The 25243-nt window shown below is 34.1% G+C and overlaps 1 protein-coding gene across 1 annotated transcript in view; it reads right to left on the bottom strand.

The window, feature by feature from the left end:
* Positions 1 to 25243, bottom strand: part of CSMD1 (CUB and Sushi multiple domains 1) — a 1378384-nt gene that overhangs the window by 220325 nt on the left and 1132816 nt on the right. The window contains exons 45-46 of the mRNA XM_078149151.1: positions 12971 to 13117; positions 4275 to 4463 (exon numbers count right to left, since the gene is read on the bottom strand). Coding sequence (XP_078005277.1) covers positions 4275 to 4463; positions 12971 to 13117 — 336 coding nt within the window. The remainder of the gene's footprint in view (positions 1 to 4274; positions 4464 to 12970; positions 13118 to 25243) is intronic.

Raw genomic sequence — 25243 nt, 5'->3', positions numbered from 1 at the left:
TACCCAACTGTGATGACTTTAGCAAAAGGAAACATTTACTGTATGTCTACTAAGGGCCAGACAATATGCTAAATATTTTACAAATACCTCATTCCATTTTAATATTTGATATTTGTTACAAAGATTTTGTTCATCCTTTTTCAGTATAAGGAGAGGTGGGGTGGAGGAAAAAAAACTTGTAAATTAAAAAAAATTAAAATTATGATTTAGAGCCACATGTGGAATTAAGAAATGGAGAGAAACCAGGAAAAAAAAGAAATAAAGGAAAGGAAAAAAAAACCCTCTCTCAAGAGAAGCTTGGTTTGTTCTATTTTAAATATTTACATTTTAGTTATATCTAATGAAGAATAAGGAACAGCTGAACAGCACAGTGAATAGAGGGCTACGCCTGAAGTCAGGAAGACTCATCTTCCTGAGTTCAAATCTGGCTTTAGACACTTAATAGCTATGTGACCCAGGGCAAATCACTTAACCCTACTGGCATCAGTTTCCTCATCTGTAAAATGAGCTGGAGAAAAAAATTCAGACCCCTCCAGTATCTTTTCCAAGAAATCCCCAAATAGGTCAAAAGAGTGAGACATAACTAAAAAAAGTGAAGAATAAAAGCCTCCCACAAATATAAATGTTAAAATTACACTGAATCCAAGCCTATTCTATGTTGGTTTTTAGCATCAATAAATAACCACAATCAATCTCTCTCTCTCTCTGTGTCTGTCTCTCTCTGTGTCTCTCTTTGTGTCTGTCTCCCTATATATATGCATGTATGCATGCATACATATATACATGTGTGCACATTATATAGTATGTCTGTGATTTATTAGATAACCATGTATTCATATTTACCGTATCATATCTTATCATATAAATGCATATAACAATTTTATGTATTTGTAAAACTTTTCAGTTAAAGTATCTCATTTGATCCTGACAATAAGATCACTGTGATGCACTGGGAAGAGTAATGGCTCTTTAGAAATGAGGAAAGAGATGTTCAAAGAAGAAAAGCGATTACAAATCTCAGAAATTAGAGAGGTAGGACATAGACCAGGTCCTCTGGCTCCTATTTAAAGACTCGTTTTACTACAACATACTGCCTTTTTGAGATAATGAAAGTTAATACTTCTTAATTTGCTAGTGACTACCTATAAAATATTAACAAAACCTCTGTGTATTTCATCATCTATCCACAAAAGAAAAATGACCTTGTATCATAATACAAATAACAAAAGGATTCTCCAAACCACCTCACTCTCTCCCCATCCCCATCCCCCTCCCTTTTGGCATCCCTCCCCTCCCCATCTCTTCCTGTCTCTATCACTCCCGTCTTCTCCACCCTACTTTGTGCCTCTCTGTCTGCCTCCCTCTATATATAGTGTTGATATGTAGCATATAATACCTTATAGGTATAGTATATAATATCTATATGTATGTATTTGTATATATGTGTGTGTATATACACACATACTGGGATGGGACAGGATCGAATGAATGAGATGGGATAGAAGATAAGACTGGACCTATGATTTTGCTGTTATAGGAAACTCACAATAAGGAAATCTCCTTAATCAGTATAGACTGGCACCTTAGACTTTCTTTGAAAATTGCTTGGGGAGGAGAGCAGCTAGGTGGTGCAGTAGATAGAGCATCAGCCCTGGAGTCAGGAGGACCTAAATTCAAATCTGGCCTCAGACATTTGACACTTACTAGCTGTGTGACCCTGGGCAAGTGACTTTACCCATTGCTTAGCCAAAAAAAAAAAAAGAAAAGAAAAGAAAAGAAAAGAAAAGAAAAGAAAAGAAAAGAAAATTGCTTGGGGGCCGCTGAAAGGTTAACTAATTTTCCTAGATTGTCCCCGCTACTCTGTGTCATGGCTGGATTTAAACTTAGGTCTTCCTGATTCTAAGGCTAGTAATTTAATGACTATGCCACACTGCCTCTATCTATCTATCTATCTATCTATCTATCTATCTATCTGTCTGTCTGTCTGTCTGTCTGTCTGTCTGTCTGTCTGTCTATCTATCTATCTATCTATCTATCTATCTATCATTCTAAAATCATAAATAAGATTAGTATTAAAAAACAATTGAGAAAAAACATAGGCAGATAAACAAGAATTATTTATCATATATAACAAAAGGTCACATGACCTGCCAATCACTAATACTAATGGAATAAACTGTAAGTACATTCTTGTTTTTTAAACTTTATTTTTTGAAGACTGGGGTGGGATAGTGGTAGGATTGTGGGTTGGGGAGAATGAAGTAAGCATTATATAGTGCCTACTATTTGCCAGACACTGTGCTAAACTCTTTACTAATATTATCTTATTTGATCTTTACAACAACAATCCTGTGAAATAGGTGCTGCTATTATTCTCATTTTACACTGAGGAAGTTGAGACAAATAGAGGTTAAGTGACTTACCCAGGGAAACATAGCAAGTAAGTGTCTGGGACTGAATTCCAATATGTGTGGATCTTCCTGACTCCAGGCCCAGCAGTCTATATACTGTGCCACTTAATTATACCTACTATGCCACCTAGCTCCCCCAACAGGAACAGAAGATATCTCTTTAACTCCATCTTGTCAGAAACAGTGGAATAAAGTATAAGTGTTCATTATATCTACTAGGGTAATATCACAGAATCTAGTATATAATGAAAAAAAGAAAAAAATAGAAAAGGAAAACTAGAATATATTCCAAAGGCAGAAGCTTAAATAGATAGCTCTTTAAGATGTAAGAATTTTAATCTACAAAATAAACATACAATGGATAAATATATATAGTATACATTGTAAAAAGCATAGCTTTGCGAACTCTATGAAACCATCATCTTAATTAACCATAAAAATACCTTATTTGAGAACTTAATTTTAATTCATATGATGAATAGAGATGTTAGAGAATAATTTATTGGACTAAATGAAATTATTTCTAAAGAAGCTATTATAAATTAAATATCTTGGAACTAGCCTAGAGGGACTGAAAATTATAATAAAGAAAATATTTTGTTCAATTATATATATTATAGCTGTCAAAAATAATTTTAAGTTTGAACTTGATATAAAAATTTATTTTAAAATATATTTTATAAACAAATAATAGAACAGATCCATACAATATCAAAAGAAAATGTACAATTTTCTTCTATATTCAGATTATATAAAAAACCAAACACCATTTTATAAGAGCAGGTTTGTGTGCTCAGAGGAATTTTCCATGCACTCAGTGGCAATATTTCTCAAGAATCTTTCTAAAGCAGTTTTATAAATCACCTTCTAACTTTGATCCTGATCTGTACTGAAAGTATCTTGCCCCCCTAAATCCACTAATCTTCCAAACTTCTCTATTTTCTCATTCCCATTGAGAGTAAAATTGTCCATCTCGTTACTCAGGATTACAATCTTGGTGTTATCGTTGAATCATCATTCTCTCTTACCTCCTTAACCTCATCAGTTGCCATCAATTCTATAACTATACTATTGCTTCCTTCTATCACCTTCTCTCTATTCACATACTACCCTATTTCAAGTCTTCATCACCTCTCCACTACAATAGAGCAATCATTTCTTAACTGGTTTCTTTGGTTCTTCTTTTTCTGATCTCTAATCCATTTTCCACACAGCCAAAATAATTGTTCTCAAACACAGTTCTCACCATCATTCCTCTGTTCAATAATCTCTAATGGTCTCCTAATGCTTCTAGAAAAAAATACATATTTCTTCGTGTGAAATTTAAAGCCCTTCTCAATCTGCCTCCAGTTTATTTTTTCAGACTTATATTGTATTATTCTCCTTTACTCTATAGTGTAGCCAGACTGAATGATTTGATATTTGCCAACTTTGGCATTTGTATAAGATACCTCCAAAGTTTGAAATGTATTCCCTCTTCTTTTTTATAACTTAAAATCCTTAGCTTCCTTCAAAGCACAAAACAGGTTAGACTTCATCCATAAAGCCTTCCTTTATCCCACTTCAAATGCTTGTGCAAATTGTCCTTAATTATCTTGTATGCACATATCTATATGCTGTTGTTGTCTGCCAATAGATTGTAAAGGCCTTAAAGGCAGGAATTGTTTCATTCTTATCTTTGGTCCTAAGCACATATTAGGTGCTAAATAAATGTGTGGTTACATTTATCAATTTTTTATTCAATCGAATCTTTGGCCATTGTTTATTTGATTGTAAAGGTGTTACTGAGGCAATAAAAAAAAATCCCTTACTTTGAAGAAATCATAAGTATAAGACAGGCATGAGAAAGGAAACATTTCTTACCCTGGCAGAGTGGTGTGAGGGAATCCCATTGATACATGCCATTTGGGTTGCGTCTGCAAGTCGCATTACTATGGCCAATCATTCTATGTCCAGGCTTGCAAAAAAAATGTACCCGACTTCCAACTGGTCCCCTGGTCCTATTCACAATCCCTCCATTCTTCAGACTCTGGGTCAAACTACAATATGGAGCTATAGGGGAGAAAAAGAGAAAGGGGAGGGGAGAGTGAGAGAGAGAGAGAGACTGAAAATGTTGAAACATCTCTTAGTAATAAAGTGGAGATGAATTGCTTGTAAGGTGTAAGTAATGTCAAAGAGTACAACAAGTTAAATGTGCCTGCCAGGAGAAACTTCTAAAACAATCCCTGTATCAGGGAGCACAGATTAAATCAATATGTTGATTTAACAACTTGGATCACCAGGGGTAGGAAAAGAGTTGAAATCTTTGAAAGTGGAAACCTGACTAAGATTTAGGGCTGAAATAGAAAGAAAAAAAAAGTGTTACCAATTTCTTTCAAGGTTGATTATCCAATCTATTGAGATCATCAATAAAAATATAAAATATAAGATACTGATTGAGACATCTTATTTGAAATATTATTTTTGGACCAGGTAAAACAAACAGAGTTGAAGTTAATTTGTTAAAAGTATCATCCAGAAAAGAATAAAACAGGAAAATTTGCAAGGGATTTCATCAATAAAGCCAATTAATGAGTTCACTGGCCAAGAGCATTTTGTGATTTGTATCCCAACGTGCAACAACCTGAGATTTTAAGATTTGATTGGAGAAATAATTTCTGTTCAACATGTGCAATTCAAAGAAATGAACCCATAGAAGACAAAAATATTATTATAGTCTATCACTCATTGTGGAATGACCTTGATAACATGAGAAAAAATCATATTTGAATACCAATTAAACCTATGTAGAAAATACAAACTGGACATCAGAATTTTGTTTCAACTTTCAAAACTTATACATAAGAACCTATACACAAAATACTTATAGAGAACTGTGAAATATTTAGTAATGGTAGTTCATTTGAAACGAGCATTTAATGACCCGCAAAATTTCCCTTTGGTTAATACTAGAACTTTTTCTCTGAATAACAACAACAAATGATAGGATCAAATGGTGTTTTTGTTTGTTTGTTTCTAACTATAGGCAAGATTTGAGTGTGTTTATAGGTAGAAAGGAAAGAACTGGTTTACAGGGAGAGACTGAAGATCATAGAGAAATTGGAGATGATAGTGGCAACTTCAAAACATTACCATAAGGAAATCACTTTTATGATCGTGAAACACTCTAAAAATAAGAACTCTTATCGCTTCTGCCCTCTAAGGGGAAGAGGTCGTGTGAGTGTGAGTGTGTGTGTGTGTGTGTGTGTGTGTGTGTTTATCCATTCACAGAATCTATTGCAAGACTTTCCACTCAACATTATAAAACTTAAAAAAAAGGACAAATCTAGAAATAAGACCAAAAGATTTAGAACTGGAAGTGACCTTAGAGATCATCTAGTCCATTGCCCTCATTTTCGAAAAGAGAAACTGGAAGCCAAAGGACTTAACTTACTTGGCCAAGGGCAAATAGATGAAAATGACAGATTTAGAGCTAGAGGAGAACTCTTTTACTACTTACTACCCATATGGCCTTGGGAAAGTCAATTAACCCCTGTGGGCTTCAATAACCTGCCTTCTCTATAAAATGAAGAGATTGGACTATAGGAGCTCAAAGTTTCTTTAAGCTCTAAATCTATGATGTATTTCAATGTACTTATTTTACAGATAAAGAACTGAAAGCTCAAAAAGATTAAGTGATCTGCCCAAGGTCAGGTACCACGTATTAAGTAACAGACCCAGGGTCTGAATTCAGCTTCTCTGAGTCCAGACTCAGCTCTCTTTCCCTTTCACAAAATACACTACCATATATATATATATATATCAGAGGCAAGATTCCAAAGTAGACTCGATACAAATCCAGCATTTGCAGGTTACATTTGTCTTCCAAATAGAACAAAACACGTCCTTTAAATGTTTTGCTACATAAAATCAGTAATTTACTAAGTATCACTATAAATTGTTCAGTTATGTTCGACTCTTCATGACCCCATTTGGGGATGTGTTGGCAAAGATATTAGAGTGGTTTGCCATTTTCTTTTCCAGCCCATTTTACAGATGAGGAACTAAGACAAACAGATTTAAATGATGTGCCCAGGGTCACACAACTAGTCTGAGGCCAGATTTGAATTCACAAAAATGAAACTTCCTGACTTAGAGGTTCCCAAACTTATTTGGCCTACTGCTCCCTTAAAAAAAGAAGAGTTGAACATAACTGACTCTTCATGATTTTATGTGTGTACCAAAAGTCTTACTGCAGGTTTGGGGATACCCTACATTGTAAAAAAGACTTGATGTACCCCTAGATTAAAAACCTCTCAGTCTAAACTAATAACAATCTCATTGTAATTTTGATTATGCTCAGAAAATATTTATTAATTTTCCCACTGTGTACAAAGAGTTAGGAGGCTAAAATAACAACAACAAAATGACATTGTCCCTGCCCTCTAAAGGTTTATACCATAAAAAGGCCTTGAAAAGCAAGAACTTGTAATTTAGAAAGGGATTCAGTTCATAGAAGTCAAAGAGGAACTCAAGAAAGAAATCACTTCCAGCTAAAAAGATCAAGGAGAACTGAATGGAGATTGTGGGATTGGAGATAGTCTTTAGGGAAAGGGTGACAGTAGGTAGAGATGGGGCAAGAAAAAGTTAATTTCAGATGGGGAGGATGCATACACAATGGTATAAGGCATGATTATATAGAAAAATGGAAAATAGACTAATTTGACTATACTGCAGATTATTTGAAGGCAAGTAGTATGAAATAAGTATAGAAAGGGGGTTAAAGTCAAATTGTGGAGGGCTCTGAATTCTAGGATTGCTCAGGATTTATTTTTTTCGGTATGTAGTGGAGAGCGACTGAAATGTTATTAATTTTGTTTGCTTGTCTATTTTTAAGCAAGGTCCAATCAAATTATTTTTTTTCTAAATAGTTTTACTTTTTTCCCCAGTTACATGTTAAGAAATATTTTAGCATTCATTTTTACAAGATTTTGAGTTCCAAATTTTTCTCCCTCCTCTCCCTCCCTTCCCCTCCTCTGAAAATGGTAGACAGTTTGATATAGTTTATACATGTGCTATCATGTAAAACATATTTCCAAATTAATCACAGCTGTGGAAGAAGAAAAATGGATCAAAAGGAAGGAAAAAAAACATGAGAAATAATAAAGTAAATGAAAAAAAAATATGCTTCAATCTACATTCAGAGACCATCAGTTCTTTATCTGTATATGGAAAGCATTATCTTTGTGAGTCTTTGCACTTGTCTTGGATCATTGTGTTCCTGAGAACAGCTGAATCATTCATAGCTGATCATCACAAAATGTTGCTGATACTTTGTGCAATGTTTTCATGGTTCCACTCATTTCACTTTGCACCAGTTCATACAAGTCTTTCCAGTTTTCTCTGAAATTTGCCTGTTCGTCATTTCTTACTGCACAACAGTATTCCATTACATTCATATACCACTTATTCAGCCATTCCCCAATTGATGGGCATCCCCTCAATTTCCAATGTTTTGCCACCAAAAAAGACTGCTATAAATATTTCTGCACATATAGGTCATTTTCCCTTTTTTGATGATCTCTTTGGGGTATAGACCTAATAGAGGTATTTCTGGATCAAAAGCTATGCACAGTTTTATAACCCTTTGGGCATAGTTCAGGATAGCTCTCCAGAATGGTTGGATCAGTTCACAACTCCACCAAAAATGCATTAGTGTCCCAATTTTCTTACATCTTCTTCAATGTTTATCATTTTCCTTTTTTGTCATATTAGCTAATCCAATACATGTGAGGTGGTACTTCAGAGTTGTTTTAATCTGGATTTCTCTAATCAAAAGCGATTTAGAGCACTTCCTCATATGCCTATAGATAGCTTTGATTTCTTCATCTGAAAACTGCCTGTTCATATCCCTTGACCATTTATCAGTTGGTGAATGGCTTGTATTCTTGTAAATTTGACTCAATTCTCTACATATTTGAGACATGAGACCTTTATCAGAGACAGTTGCTGTAAAGATTATTTCCCAGCTTTCTGCTTTCCTTCTAATCTTGGCTGCATTGGTTTTGTTTGTACAAAAGCTTTTTAATGTAATATAATCAAAATTATCTATTTTATACTTTGTAATGCTCTCTATCTCTTGTTTGATCATGAATTTTTTTCCTCCTTATAGATCTGACAGGTAGACTATTCCTTGCTCTTCTAATTTGCTTATGGTGTCACCCTTTATGTCTAAATCATGCCAAAGGTCTGTCAAATCTAACTTTTCTAATGCTCTATATACCTCCCTAGTTTTTTTTCTTGTTTATTTTTTGGTTGGATTTATTAAGTTCTGAGAAGGGACAGTTGAGATCCCCTACCAGTACAGTTTTGCTGTTTATTTCTTCCTATAACTCATTTAACTTCTTTAAGAATTTGGATGCTACACCACTTGGTGCGTATATGTTTAGTACTGATATTGCTTCATTGTTTTAGCAAGATGTAGTTTCCTTCCTTATTTCTTTCAATTAGGTCTATTTTTGTTTTCACTTTGTCTGAGATCAGGATTGCTACTCCTGCTTTTTTATTTCAGCTGAAGCATAATAGGTTCTGGTCCAGCCCCTTACCTTTACTCTGTGTGGGTCTTTGCTTCAAGTGTGTTTCATGTAGACAACATATTGTAGCATTCTGGGTCTGCTTATCCATTTGTGTTTTATGGGAGAGTTCATCCCATTCATATTCATAGTTATGATTACTACCTGTGTATTTCCCTCCATCTTATTCTTCCTCTTGTTTGCCCTCTCTTTTTACCCTTTCCCTCCTCACCAGTATTTTGCTTCTGTCTACCACCTCCTCTTATATTCTCTCCCTTTGGTTAGACACTACCTTCTCCCCCTTTTACTTCATCTCCTACCCTCCTAATTCCCTGTCCAGTAAGATATATTTCTGTATTCAACTAATTGCATATATAATTCCCACTTTGAGCTAATACTGATGAGAGTAAGGTTCAAGTAATGCTTATCACCCATCGTCCCATCTTCCCCTCCACTGTAATAGGTCTTTTGGGAAATAATTTACCCCCTTCCACCTCTCTCTTCCTTCCGCACCCATTGTACTCTTCCTTCTCACCCTTTAATTTTTTTCATGCCATTCTCTCAAATATCCATACCCTCTGTCTATGCATATTCCTTCTAGCTATACAATTAGTGATACAACTTTTAAGAATTACAAGTACCATCTTCCTGTGTAGGGATGTAAATAGTTTAGCTCTATTTAATCCTTTATATTTTCTTTTCCCTTTTTACTTGTTTATGCTTTTCTTGGGTCATGATGTTGAAGGTCAAATTTTTTTATTTAGTTCTGGTATTCTCCTTATGAAAACTTGAAATCTTATTTTATTGAATGACTAATTTTTCCCTTGATGTATTAATTTTGCCAGGTAAGTGATTCTTGATTGTAGTCCTAGCTCCTTTGCCTTCTGGAATATCATGTTCCATGACCTCCAATGATCCTTTAATGTTGCAGCTGCCAAGTCCTGTGTAATCCTGATTGTGACTCCCTGATATTTGAATTGTTTTTTTCTGGACACTTGGAGTATTTTTTCCTTAACCTGACAGTTCTGAAAATTGGCTATAATGTTGCTTGGAGTTTTTATTTTGGGATCTCTTTGCTGAGGTGATTGGTGGATTCTTTCAATGCCTATTTTGCCCTTTGGTTCCAGGACATCAAGGAAGTTTAGAAAAAAAAGTTGATTGGACCACACTTAAAAACAGACAAGCAAAACTAATTACAGATGAGGGGGGCATACACAATGGTATAAGACAAGATTATATAGAAAAATGGGAAATAGACTAATTTGACTGTACTGCAGATTATTTGAAGGCAAGTAGTATGAAATAAGTATAGAAAGGGGGTTAAAGTTAAATTGTGGAGGGCTCTGAATTCTAGGATAGCTCAGAATTTATTTTCTTCAGGATATAGTGAGGAGTCACTGAAAAGTCCCACCTCTGACACTGTGATTCTTCCTAAGTCACTTAACATCTCAGTGTTCTAGGCAACTCTCTAAGACTGAATCACAATGAAGATATCAGTTTGCATCAGTAGAGGGAGTTTCCTTACTCAAGAACTCACTCCACCTTAAATCACAGGTTCAGCCTCATTTCTAGCCACTGGAAAGGGATATATATTTATTAACTGCCTATTATGTGCCAGACACTATGCTAAACACTTTTTACAAATATTACTTCATTTAATTATATGCATATAGTATGTGCAAATATATACACATATGCATACATATATGCAAAAGCAAATATCATATGGATGCAAAGTATAGATGTTTATACATACATAGAAATATATGCAACTATTTTTCAACACCCAATTACCCAATTATGTATTTTACAGTCACCTAAATCTCATCTTAATGGATTTATAATGAAGGGAAATTTGCCCAAGCTTCATTCTGGCAAACTGGTTGACTGGCCAATTTAAAGGGGTAAAGAAAGGTTGGGAAAACTTCATTAAGTTTACTTAGGAGAAAACCTGCTGATTTAATAACAATTGTCAGGGCATCAATAGTCTTTTCAAAAACCTCATGTTTTTCCTTTTCATGTCCTGGACCACACACAGAAAGACTCAAACTTGTTATTGACAGAGGCTAATGTATTCAGTTCCCCCTTGCTAATGTGGGTTGCCTTTAATTACAGGTGAAGCAAGCTTTACCAAGAAGTGAAGGAAACCTACCCTTTCAAGACCCACTGTCTTCTCAAGAATAGGAAATGTGACCTAAAGGGGAGATTTTTGAAACAAGTTTCCAGAGTCATACATTATTGCTCAGGTTTTAAATCTAGCTGCTGTGCTTCAAATATCAAAATGTGGCCTTTTTTCCCTGGTAAGAAGAACAGCTAAAACAATACAATTGTCTTGAGTATGGGTCAGATCTCACTGACAGCAGCACACAGGGGAATAAGCTGTCACAAATGTATTAACCAAGCTAATTAACATGTACAACAACAGACAAAGGATAGATGAAATGATTCCCAGGCTGCACAGCAGTAGGTTAGCCTTTTTTTCATATTGCTCGATGCTCTGACGGCTTAAGGAGGTATTCTTTAGTCAGGAAAGCTTAAGGAGATGGACTTTGTGTGCATGTAACTTAAATATTGAAGGAGTGAAAAGTGCTTAAACATTTTTACACTAAAAAATAAAAATAAATGAAATTTGTTAATAATAAGGCACCATTAGCTCTTAACAGAATAAACTACAGAATCATGCATTCTCCCTAATTGCAGCATGATGTAGTGGAAAGAATTCTGACTGAGAGTAGAGAGACCTGGGATCAAATTCTGAGTCTGTGTAACCATGGGAAAGTTATTTAACCTTTTGGATTCTTACTTTCTTCTTCTGTAAAATGATATGAAAATATCAATAATAAACACTGACATTTCCACAGAACTTTAGGTACATTATTTCATTTGATCATTATGAAAAGTCTTTTGATGTACAAATTATTCCCATTTTATTTTATTTTATTTTATTTATTTATTTTTTAGGATAGGCAATGGGGTTAAGTGACTTGCCTAGGGTCACACAGCTAGTAAGTGTTATGTGTCTGAGGCTGGATTTAAACTCAGGTCCTTCTGAATCCAAGGCCGGTGCTCTATCCACTGCGCCACCAAGCTGCCCCAAATTATTCCCATTTTAGAGATAAGGAAACTAAGTTTTGAAGAGGTTAAGTGACTTTACCTTGTGAGGGAATTTGGTGGCTCTGTGAATATAGGGTCGGATTTGGAGACAGGAAGACTTGCATTCAAATCCTTCCCAGACACGTACTAGCTGTGTGACTCTGAATAAGTCATTTAACCTCTCTCAGTCTCAGTTTCCTCACCTGAAAAATGGGGATGATAACAGCACCTACTTCACAGAATTATTGAAGGAATATAAGTACTCTGCAAACTTTAAAGTGTAATATATTTGTTATCTATTATTATCCACCTCCTCTTCCTCCTCTTCCTTGTCATCAAATCAACACCATTATCATTTCATAATCATACAAAGATTTTTCTGATTCCCGGTCCAGCTAATCTTTCCATTATATTAGACTACAGTGTCTCTGCAATATCTACTTCAGAGGGTTGTTGCAAAGCTCAATAAGGTATGGATTACATAAAGCAGTGTGCAAACTTTTAAAAAAGGTATTATCCAAAAAAAACAATACACACACATATGTAGTTCCCTTAACTTTTTCTCCCACAGTGTATGAACCTCTACTCTCCCATGATAGTTTCCCCCTTTTTTCAGAATCTTTTCAAAAACTTCCATATTTTGCTTTTTATGAGACTTGAATTAAAAGTATATATATAGTTCTTAAAACAATATATTTTAAAAAACCAAATTAAATAGCCATCAAAGAACAGTTTCTGTGCTGCTAGTATACTTTTTAGAAAACAAAATTATCCTAAAAACTTGCCAGGCCATTTCTATGGAATTGATAATATTTACCTTCAAAACTTAGGGTTAAGGTTAAGCAGATGAAACCATTTAAGATCTTACGTTAGAAAGATTTTTCATAAAATGGATTTGAAATAACATTCACTAACCTGAGTAACGGATTTTGAATCCTTTCTTACTAGTTGCATGATCAGTTGACCAGCGAAAATATAATTGATGACTCTTGCTTGTATAATTTGATTGTTCAGTGTGATTTCCACTTAAAAGTACTAATAAAGGACTTTGCCCAGAAGAACCTAGGTAAAAAGAGATTAAGTATGCATTGATCAGGCAATCAGTAAACATTTAAAAAGTGCCTCCCAAACACAGAAAACTGTTGTAGGTAGTGGGAACAATTAGAAAGATCTTTGTCCTTACCTTCATGGACCTTATAGTATATTAAAAGAATTTTAAAAATCAGTAGAGATAACACAATGTATTCCTTACTGGAGTGAGTGGCAATTAAGGTAAGCTTTAAAGGACAGAGAACAGTTCATCAAAGGAAAGAGAGGTTAGGCATTTCAGGCACAGGAAAGTGAGTAAGGGCATACATGTGAGACAGCAGAAGCTCCCTGCTGATGAAATCACAGGTACTTTAAAAAGTGAAGTACATGTAATATAGGAACAGAGATACACACATAAATACCTTACCGATCCTATTTTAAAGGATTTTTCAATCAAGCAGAGTGGAAGGATGGAGAGTTGTGTACATAAATATCTACATGCCAAGGAGGGTATGATAGCTAAACCCATAGGAGAGGTCAAGATAAAGTACTATGGACCATGATGGAGCCACAATATACTTTCTAAAACACAATGTATTGGGAAGTTCATAGGCATAAGGTGTAAGATTTTAAAGAGTAATTTTGACACCAGGATATGGAAATTCAATTTCTGACCTAGAACTACACAAAGTTGGACAGGAGAGGGTAATGGACCTTGATAGGTCATATGAGGGCTAGATGAAGGAAGTGAGGAGTATTAACTTGAAGAAGAAATGATTTGACAGGAGAATGAAGGAGTAGAGATAAGAGGACATATGATATTCAAGTCAATGCCAAGAAGAATTAGACTTAGTCTGTTTGGCCCCGGAGCTCAGAACTAGGAACAATGGACAGAAGTCACAAAGAAGCAGATTTAGATTTGGTCTAAGAAAAAAATTCCTAAAAATTATAGACATCCAGAAGTAGAATGTGCTGCCCCTGGAAAAAGGTGGGTCTCCCCTCGTGGGAGTTCTTGAAGCAATGGTTAGATGGTCAGGTATTAGACTGTCAGGTATCTCATAGCTGGGGTTCTGGGTCAAGAACAGGTCAGGTTGGCACAGATACCTCTGAAGTGACTTTCCAATCAGAATTCTTAGAATTCTGGTAATTTTTTCCTCCACAAAAAGAGCTATTGAAATATGCATATGAAAATACACATGTGAAATATGCATAGAGGCCAATCTAGACAAGTAGCATGGTAATGCTAAAGAATGAGAACTGTGGAAAAGCTAGAAAATATTGGATTTATACTAATAATATTATATATATTTTCCATTTTCCCATGAATCATTCAAGGTTACAATATGCAAAAAATTATATTAAAATTTGTTGTTTATCCAATAATTGGACCATATGGTAGAGAATAATATCTCTTGTCTGATTGAAGTTTAAAGTTAATGCAGCCAAAGTGTCATTCAAGCAACTGAAGGACTACAAAAGAGCCTTTGCCCTGAACTTGACATTTATTACCATACAAAATTCACCTTAAAAAAAGTACAAGCACACACACAAAAACCTGACGTCATATTAAAGAATTTCTTAGCATAAGGATACTTCTCAATGGATATCATCTTTCATCCAGTTTTATGCTCCTTACAGTAAAATCACAAGGCTATGTAATGAAAAATGAGAGATTCACAGATAGATAAAGAGATAGGGGTGTGTATATATATATATACATATTATATATATATATATATACACACATAAATATGTATGTACACATAAATGATATACATATTTGTTTGCAAATGTATAACTTAATATTTGTATCTTCACTAGGACCAACTGTAGGACTCTGAAATAGTAGGTAATTTAATAAATATGCAAGTTTTTATGTAAATTTCTTTGTATGTTCTGTTGACATAGGCATGATGTTCATCTTGTTGCTATAAAAGTATAGCAATGACATATAAGAAAAATTACAGTATAACATACAGTATATTTTTTAAATGTTTGATATTGGACAAAATACCAGTCTATCATGAGAATATACTCTAATTAATTCTGTTATAATTTAAGGTGAAAAATCAGATAATTCTCACTTGGTATGTGAGCAATCCAAATGGTTTTATAAATAGGTGACATTTCACAAGGTAAAATTGCTTTAACAAAGACAATTTTATATCATATGTGTGTGTATATATATATGCATATATATACATATGTATACATACATACATACATACATATAAAATTATTTTAACATCTGTCTAGAGATTGATAGATGTTCACTATTGGGCCATTTCCTTTCTAAAGACTAAATTCTCATCAATATTACACAATTATTTCACCATTTATCCACAAAATGTATTTAAACATAAATAATCCCATTGAGCTCTCCAATCTTTGGAGAGAAATGTTTCTTCTACCCTATCATTTGTTAGTTGTTCTGCAGAAGAACAGTATAATGATCATTGCTTCATGTTGTGCTTTCTATACAACCATTTGGGCTATTGTGGCAGTTCAAATTCAGTCATTTAGTCTGATTCAAATATTACATACTTGGACATGTACGTATGTGTGTGTATGTGTGTGTGTATTTATCCTTGTGTAAGAGCATTTATATAAATATGAATGCCTAGCATTTAGGCAGTATTGTCTAGTGGGTAAGGAAGTTGGTCTCAAAGCTAGGATGTCTTGAGTTCAAATCTCACCTCTGATATATGACCCTAGGCAAGTAGGTCACTTTACTCAGAAATCTAGGCAGTTCTCAAATTATCAGTTTTAACAAAGGTATCATATAGCATTGAGAGGGAATTTCCTGCACAATGCTGTACACTATACCAACGAAATCACAAGTTCAGTCTTTCTCTCTATGCTTGACATACAAGAGTCTCTTATAAATACTTACTTATTACACACATGCATACACTGTGCTCAAGGTTATAGGTATAGTTGTTGTCAGGAAAGCACTATGTAAACTTTAAAGGGCTTTACAAATGTGAGGCACATACTAAGCCTTTGATTAAATGTTTGTTGATTATTTGACTATCATATAAATATATAATTTTATATGGAAACAATTTAAGTCAATTGTTTGGATGAAATCATAGGTCTGGATAAAATAACAGGCTGCCATGATTAGTTAAAAAAAATAACTGAACTGACTACTTACTTACTTTAATTGATCAAATCAATTAAAATATTTAAATTTATTGTGAGACCCAGAAGTATACACCTTGAATTATGATAGAATTAATTATATTCAGTGTTTTAAAACACTATTCAATTCACAAAAGTCACAAAGAAGTAGATTTAGGCTAAATATAAAAAAACAATGATCACCTAATCATTTGAATTATTATATGCCATTTTCCTCCCCTCCACCCCTCCTGTGGAAGAGGTTTGCCTCAGGAGATGTTGGGTTTTCCATCATGAAAGGTCTTTAAATTGTGGCTGGTTTCTCTTCAACTCTGAGATCCTGATAGTGTGATGTATTCTATCTCAGCAGTGGGAAACTGAAGCCTTAAGGTCACATGTGGCCTTCTAGGTCCTTAAGTGCAGGCTTTTGACTGAATCTAAATTTGACAGAACAAATCCTTTTATTTTTATTAATATACTTTTGTTCATCTTTTATATTTTATTTTATTTTTAAAATGAATGTATTTAAGATACCAAAGAATAAAATGTTTCAATGAAATAATCCTCCCAGATTGACTGACATAATTAGAACATTAGCAAGCCATAAGGACTAAACTAATGGCTGCTATGCTCATTATTTAGTTCTAACTTCCCCCAGCCTGAATGGCACCACTACCACATGAGGCTGGTTGGCGAGAGTTTATGGGCATCAAGTATGCCAGTCTGTTATCAGCTTCTGAAAATAGTTCACTGTGTTTCTGTTTGAAGTGGAATTTGTAAAGAGTTGCACAGCTCCACAGTATTTTTTAATTCTGTCAGCTTAATGGGCTGTTGCCCATAATGTCAAAGACCAAGAGAACACTGAAGGAAGAAAGATTTTTTAATGAGAACTGGGAATCACAATATTATCTTGTTTCTGCTAAAGATAAGATCATTTGCTTGCTTTGTGATACTGCAATATCAACAGTAGAGAAATTCAATGCTCATCAGCATTATAACACTCATAAGGACCATAAATATTTTAAATTAGAGGGAGAGTTGTAAAACTGTATTACAGAAACTAAAAGATGAAAAGCAAAAGGAAAGATATTTCTTTCTCTCTTTTTCTTTTTTTTTTTTTTTGCTTTTTGGTGAGGCAATCAGGGTTAAGTGACTTGCCCAGGGTCACACAGCTAGTAAGTGTCAAGGGTCTGAGGCCAGATTTGACTGCAGGTCTTCCTGACTTCAAGGCCAGAGCTCTATCTACTATGCTACCTAGCTGCCCTGACAATTCTTTCAAGCAGCAATAAGACCTGGAAATAATGCCACTGAAGCAAATTATAAAGTAGCTTATATACTCGGGGGGAAAAGTGAAGCCATTCAGTGATGCAGAAATTGTGAAAGAATGCGTTGTTGAAGTTGTAGGGCGCTTAGGCCCTGATACTGTTTTAGAGTATGAACAACTGCCTCTTTCAAGGAGGACCATAACTGATCAGCAACATGAACTAGTGTTCAACTTAACAGAATAATATCATGCAATTCTTCAAAAGGAAAATATATATTATTCAATCACTTTGGATGAATCAACTGATACTACTGACTCAGTGCAGGTTATTTGTTTATTTATTTGTTTATTTATTTATTTTTAGTTTTCAATATTCAATTCCATAAGATCTTGAATTTTAAATTTTCTCCGCTTCCCATTTCTTCTCCCCCCTCCCAACCCCGAGATGGTGCACAATCTGATACAGGCTCTACATATATATTCAAGTTAAGTATATTTTCCCATTATTGATGATGTAAAGAATAATTAGAACTAATGTGAGGAACCACAAAAATAAAGCAATAAAACAAAACAACCAAGGCAAAGGAGAGCAAATAGTATGCTTCCATCTGCATTCAGACTCCATATTTCTTTCTCTGAGTATGGATCAGTGTAAATTTTTACACTTCATTTGGATCATAACAGAGGCTTTTCCTTGCTATGAAGAGTTACTCACTTTGGGCACTCTTATGGACAGAACACAGGGAACAGATATCTTCAACAATTTTCAAGATAAATGTTGTGAAGTTAGACTAAATTTGGTAAATTTAGTGAGTGTAAGAACAGATGGTGTACCTTCCATGACAGGAAAACATGAAGGGTTTACTGCACAGATATATATTTAAAAAAATTAGTAACAGATCCAGATTCTCTCATTTCATTTTATCTTGCATCCACAAATCTCTGTGCTAAAGCTATTATTTTAAGTGACACTTTGTAACAACTTACAAGTATCATTAACTATATTTGTGCAAATGCAACACAGTATCATCAGTTTTGTAACATGCTAAAGATGAATGATGAGGTATTCAGTGTGGATTTACTATATCATTTAAATGAGTGTTGGCTATCTCAGGGAAAGGGGTTAGCCAATATTTTATCTCTGTGAGAACAGATAGATAAATTTTGTGAAGAATAGGATCAGCAATGTGAATTACTGAAAGAAGATTTTTATAGGAATTCTAAGTCTATAGATGACAAATGGCAAAAAATCCAAGCATTTCAAAAAAAGCTATCTTTTATCAAAATACTTTTCAAAAGGAAATTTCAGATGAACATTTTCCCCAGTTAGCAAAGATGAACAGTACGATATATGTGAATCATCTGAAGAATACACAGCTGTTATAGACCTATTAACTGGAGAGTACAATGAAAGGTTCACTGACTTTGAGAATCATGACATCACTCTCAAATTAGTATTTCATCCTCACCTCCTTGAGAAGCACCTAATGCACCTAAAGAATGACAGATGGAATTGATTGAGTTCTCAATAGATGACACTTTAAAGTCATTGTTTGATGCTAAGAAAGATCCAGTTGAAATACGGAAAAATGCAGAATACCCACGCCTTCAGCAATATGCCTGAAAAATGCTTTCTTGCTTTTAAATCACTTATTACTGCAAATAAACATTCTCCTACTTAACCCAAATCAAGATGCCCTTAAGGTCACAAATGATTGATATCCATCTAGAAGATAAACTGAAACTGTGGACCTCCATGCTGCACCCAAATATTCAAATGCTTTCCAACAAAAAGCAGACACAATAAAATCATTAAAAGGTTAGTTAACTTTAAAATTGACAAATAATTTTCATTTTTTGCAATTATTTAGTATGTAGTAGTTATATTTTTACAAAATAATGTAGATTTTAAGTATATCTAATTAAAATTTCTTAAATTCAGCCTTACTTATTACAGCTAAATAGTAATGGGACCTCCAACATGAAAAGGTTCCCCATCCCTGACTGATTTAAAGTTAAATTAAAATACATATTGCCCTATTAATTCTTTTTTTAAAAAATAATAACCATATTTATTAAATATAATTTCATGAGGATCTAACAAAACATTGGGTTATTTTTGATAGGGTACACATGAAAAACAGAACAACTAGTTGGCTAAGCTGCTTTTATGAAACCAAACAAACCCCGCAAAATCTTTAAGTCCATAATCTCAACCCTTTTCATTATATTTTTCTATGTGTCAATGAGGCAAATAAGTCTAGTGTGAGATTTATATAAATCAAATGTAATGGTCTGAACAAGTGCTAGTAAAAACTCCTTGACAAAAACTGCTTTATATAAAAGACAGTATCTACTAAAAGGGCAGCTAAGTGGTGCCATAGTGCATAGAGCACCAGGTCTGCAGTCAGGAAGACTCAGCTTTCCAAGTTCAAATCTGGCTTCAGACACTAGCTGTGTGACTCTGGGCAAAGCATGTAACCCTGTTTGCCTTAGTTTCCTCATCTGTAAAAATGTGCTGGGGGAGGAAATGGTAAACCACTCCAGTACCTTTACCAAGAAAACCCCAAATGTGGTCATGAAGAATTGGACACAACCACAAAAACCTATTACATATGTTTCATATTTGATTTTTTTAATTTGTAAATTTTAAAAAGATGGGTGGCTGAAAAAGGGTATTACAAGCCAGAGACAGAAAAGAGTAAACAGTTCTAAGAAAATAGAATTTGGCATTATTTTCTGGACTCTGACCAAAATGACAAAGTTTGGTCACTAGTGTCTAGAGCATCATTATATGAGGTAACTTGGTCAAATGTAAAGTCTAACATTCAAGTCCTGGTTGTGCTACCCATGACATACACAAAGGACTTGGTAGTTAGACTAGACCTAAAAATCCCGAAGAGATAAAGGTGTTTGAATCTCAGTTCTGCCAGTAAATAAAGGTATGAGCAATTTAATTGGGTTTTGATTTTTTATTTTGTTTTTATATATCCCATGCCTGACACATTTCAGGTAAATGTTTAATAAATGGTTCTTGATTGAGTCTAACTCTGCTGTTTTCCTGGTTGGGAGTACCCTATTAATTCTTTAAAAAATTGGAAATATATGCAGAACACCAGATTACTACAAAGAATATTTGCTTCACCACAACAAAAAATTCTCTAATTCTGCCAGACAACAGAAGGTTTACTGTCATTTGGGCGAGAAATATCTTTGTCATATTCCTACCCAAATAAACCAATCAACAAGGATTTATTAAGTGCCTACTATTTACCAGGCACTGGTGACATAAAGTATGTAGTGAAAAGTCCCTGCCCTCAAGGAGCTCAGGTGTTCAGAGCTTTAAAGGTATTTTATATTACATAGACATTGTCTTTCTCTAAAGAAAGTTAAACAACATACATTCCTATTAAAAACACTAGAGAGCATAGGAATAAATGAAGTCTTCCTTAAAATAATAAGTAGCATCTACCTAAAACCTTCAGCAAGAATCATATGTAATGGGGACAAGCTAGAAACATTTCCAATAAGATTGGGGGTGAAACAAGGATGTCCATTATCACCACTGCTGTTCAATATTGTACTAGAAACATCAGATCTAGCAATAAGAGAAGAAAAAGAAATTGAAGGTATTAGGATAGGCAAAGAAGAAACAAAGCTATCACTGTTTGAAGATGATGATATACTTAAAGAATCCTAGAGAATCAAGTTAAAAACTACTTGAAATAATAAACAACTTTAGCAAAGTTGAAGGCCATAAAATAAACCCACATAAATCATTGGCATTTCTACATATTACCAACAAACCCCAACAGCAAGAGATAGAAAGAGAAATTCCATTTAAAATTACTGTAGACATTATAAAATATTTAGGAGTCTACCTACTGAAACAAACCCAGGAACTATATGAACATATAATTACAAAACACTTTTCACACATATAAAGTCAGATGTAAATAATTGGAAAAACATTACTTGTAGGCAAAGCTAATATAATAAAAACGACAATTCTATCCAAGCTAATTTACTTATTCAGTGCCATACCAATCAAACTACCAAAATTATTTTATAGAGCTAGAAAAAATAATAACAAGATTCATTTGGAATATCAAAAGATCCAGAATAACAAGGGAACTAATGAAAAGAAATGCAAGGGAAGGTGGCCTAGCCATTCCAGATCTTTAATTGTATCATAAAGCAGCAATCATCAAAACTGCTTGGTACTGGCTAAGAAACTGAGTGGTAGATCAGTGGAATAGGTTAAGTATGCAATAGTAATCTATTATTTGATAAACCCAAAGACTCCAGTTTTTGGGATAAGCACCCACTATTTGACAAAAAATGCTGGGAAAACTGGAAGAGTATGGCAGAAAGTAGGCATAGACCAAAATACCACACCTTATACCAAAATAAAGTCAAAATGGGTTCATGATTTAGATACAAAGGCTGATACTGTAAACAAACTGGGAGAGTTTACCTATTGGATTTACGGAAAACAGAAGAATTCATGACCAAACAGGAGATAGAGAACATTACAAAATTCAAAATAGATAACTTTGATTACATTAAATTGAAAAGTTTTTGCACAGACAAAGCCAATGAAACCAAGATTAGAAGGAAAGTAGAAAACTGGGAAAGAATTTTTATAACCAGTGTCTCTGATAAGGGCCTCATTTCTAAAATATATGAGAATTAAGTCAAATTTATAAGAATACAAGTCATACCCTGATTGATAAATGGTCAAAGGATATAAACAGGCAGTTCTCAGTTGAAGAAATTAAAGCCATCTATAGTCATATGAAAAAAATGCTCTAAATCATTATTGATTAGAGAAATGTAAATCAAAACAGCTCTGAGGTACCACATCACACCTATCAGATTGGCCAACATGACAAAACAGGAAAATGATAAATGTTGGAGAACATGTGGGAAAATTGGAACACTAATGCATTGTTACTAGAGTTGTGAAATGATCCAACCATTTTGGAGAGTGATTTGGAACTATGTCCAAAGGGCTATAAAAATGTGTATACCCTTTGACCCAGCAATAGCACTTCCAGCACTGTATTCCAAGGAGATCATACAAATGGGAAAGGGATGAACATGCACAAAAATATTCATAGCAGCTCTTTTTGTGCTGGCAAAGAATTGGAAATTGAAAGGATGACCATCAATTGGGGAATGGCTGAACAAGTGGTAGGTGAATGTAATGGAATACTATTGTGCTATAAGAAATGATGAGCAGGCAGACTTCAGAAAAACCTGGAAACACTTGTATGATCTGATGCTGAGTGAAGTGAACAGAACCAGGAGAATGTCATACACAGTAATAGCCATGTTGTGCTATGACTAACATTGATAGACTTAGCCTTTCTCAGCAATGCAAGGATCTAAGACATCTCTGAAGACCTTATGATGGAAAATGCTATCCACATCCAAAGAAAGAACTATGGAGTTTGAATGCAGATGGAAGCATAATATTTGCCATTTTTTTCTTCTGTTATGTTTTGTTTCCTCTTTCTGTTGGTTCTTCCCATTGGTTCTAATTCTTACTTACAACATCACTACTGCAAAAATATGTTTAATAGGAATGTATATGTATAGCTTATATCAGATTGCATGCCATCTTGGGGAGGGAGGTAGGGAGGGAAAGGAAAAAAAAATAAAACTCAAAAGCTTATGGAAGTGATAGTTGATAAATCAAAATAAATTTAAAAAAAAAAGAATGTTAAAGGATTTCTTACCATCAAATATTTCCAACACATCAAACTGCTTCTCACTCTGGAAAGTTTCTACAAAGATAGTGATATTATAGCCTACTTCCACTTTAATGGTCCAGGAGCAAGTCTGGGAGTTAAAGTAGTTGCCTGGATATCCTGGACTCAGAATCACTCCAGATGACTCAGTGCGGACTTCATTTGCTGGGCATTGAGCTAAAGAAAAGAACAAAAATATATTGTGTCACTTCCCCAAAGAATCTCAAGCTGAAAATCCAATGGATTAGAATCCCTTAAGGGGAAAAAATGTTCAAGAAATCTGTTCTGATTCATCAATTCAGTAAAATACACCAATGCACACTTGTTGAGGGAAATTATCTGTTGATGGATAGTTTTGCTCATTCATGTAGTTTCCCCTCATCATACCCTTATTTAATTTTCTACCTAATTGGTGCTATAGAAAAAACAGTAGCCCTAAAGTTCAGGAAATTGGTTACAGTTCCTGTCTCTGACTTTTACTAGATATCTGACCTTGAGGAAGTCAATTAAATCTTTTAGAGCCTCAGGCTCCTCATATGTGGATGATAGTATTATTACAAGATTGTTGTGAAGAACTTGTGTCTTAAACTTTAGATTAATATAGACACATAAGTTATTATAATTTACTCAAGAGAAATGAGTTACATTCAGTGAAATACTATTCAGAAAGGATGACCTATCAAAAAATAGAAATCAGGATATCTAGCAAGTAATGTAAAAATAATCCAAATAATTTCCAAATATCAGGCCACAGAACAAAAATTTAAGGAATAAACATTAACACTAAGGGAGAGAAAAATGGCATAGTGAAAGACAGTGAACTTGGACATTACATCTCTGCTACCTCTCGTCATTTGTAAACATAGGAGGAAGGGTTGAAATAGATGCTTTTTAATGTTTCCTTCAATATTCACTAGCTCATCATATGCATGTGTATGTATACACACATACATACATATATACTCCATATTTATATAAAGATATAGATTTGGATGAGTATATACATAATATCATAAATATATAGACAGAGACAGAAAGATTACAGGTGGGCACACCCAAGATATCACTGATAAAGAAACTCCCAAAGAGGAAACATTCTTAATCAGTGCATATTGGTACCTATAGGAATTTGCAATTTACAATCTTAAGAAGTTACCTGAGGCATTGAGAAGTTAGCTGATTTGAACAGTATTCCACAATTAGAGGCATGACTAGAACCAATGTATTTTTATCTCAGAGGGTCTCTCTCTATCTACTATGCCTATGGATACAGAAATAGAACATTCTACCACATAAAATAAAATATAAATTTATTACATATCAGGGTTCCTTTTATAACTATAGAACAGTGAAAACTGGACCCTTGGGAATGCCTCTTACCCTGGGCATTTTGGAACATGGGAGTCAGTTGTAACTGGTAAAATCAGATAGTAATGGGAAAGGGAACAAATGTATTTCTCATAGTACTTATTCCATATTTTGGTGAATGAAGCAGAACCAGCAATCCTATAGGTTCAGCAATCATTTTAGCAAGTTCAGATTATGAGAAAACTGCTTTTAAGCACTAGAGACTATAAAAACAAAGATAAATAATAGCTCCCCCATCCATTCCAATATATTCTTCTTGAAGCCATAAAAACTATGATCAATACAACAACCATTCATGATTCTAAAGGACCAATGACAAAACATACTATCCATTAGAGAGGTGATAGATTTGGTATACAGAATGAGATTTATTTTTTATACAATTATTAAGGAAATTTATTTAGCTTGACTGTATATTTATTATAAGAAATTTGTTTTTCTTTTCTTTTTTTAATTTCTAATAGAGTACAAGACAGGAGTGAGAGAAAACAGATTTCTGTTATTTTGTTTTTAGTAGAGAAGTGGGAGGTTGCTATAGATTTGAAATATTTCACTAACTTTCAGATGAGATCACTGAATTATTACTTCACTTAACTGTCTTACTTTGTTACAAGAAACCTTTTATGAAATGGAAGTAATCTTAAGTGT

This window comes from Phascolarctos cinereus, unplaced genomic scaffold, assembly GCF_003287225.1.
Source record: "Phascolarctos cinereus isolate Bilbo 61053 unplaced genomic scaffold, phaCin_HiC Scaffold_2;HRSCAF=192, whole genome shotgun sequence".
Classification (NCBI taxonomy): Eukaryota; Metazoa; Chordata; class Mammalia; order Diprotodontia; family Phascolarctidae; genus Phascolarctos; species Phascolarctos cinereus.
The sequence above is the reverse complement of the archived record's forward strand: the minus strand, read 5'-3'. Positions and strand labels throughout refer to the sequence as shown.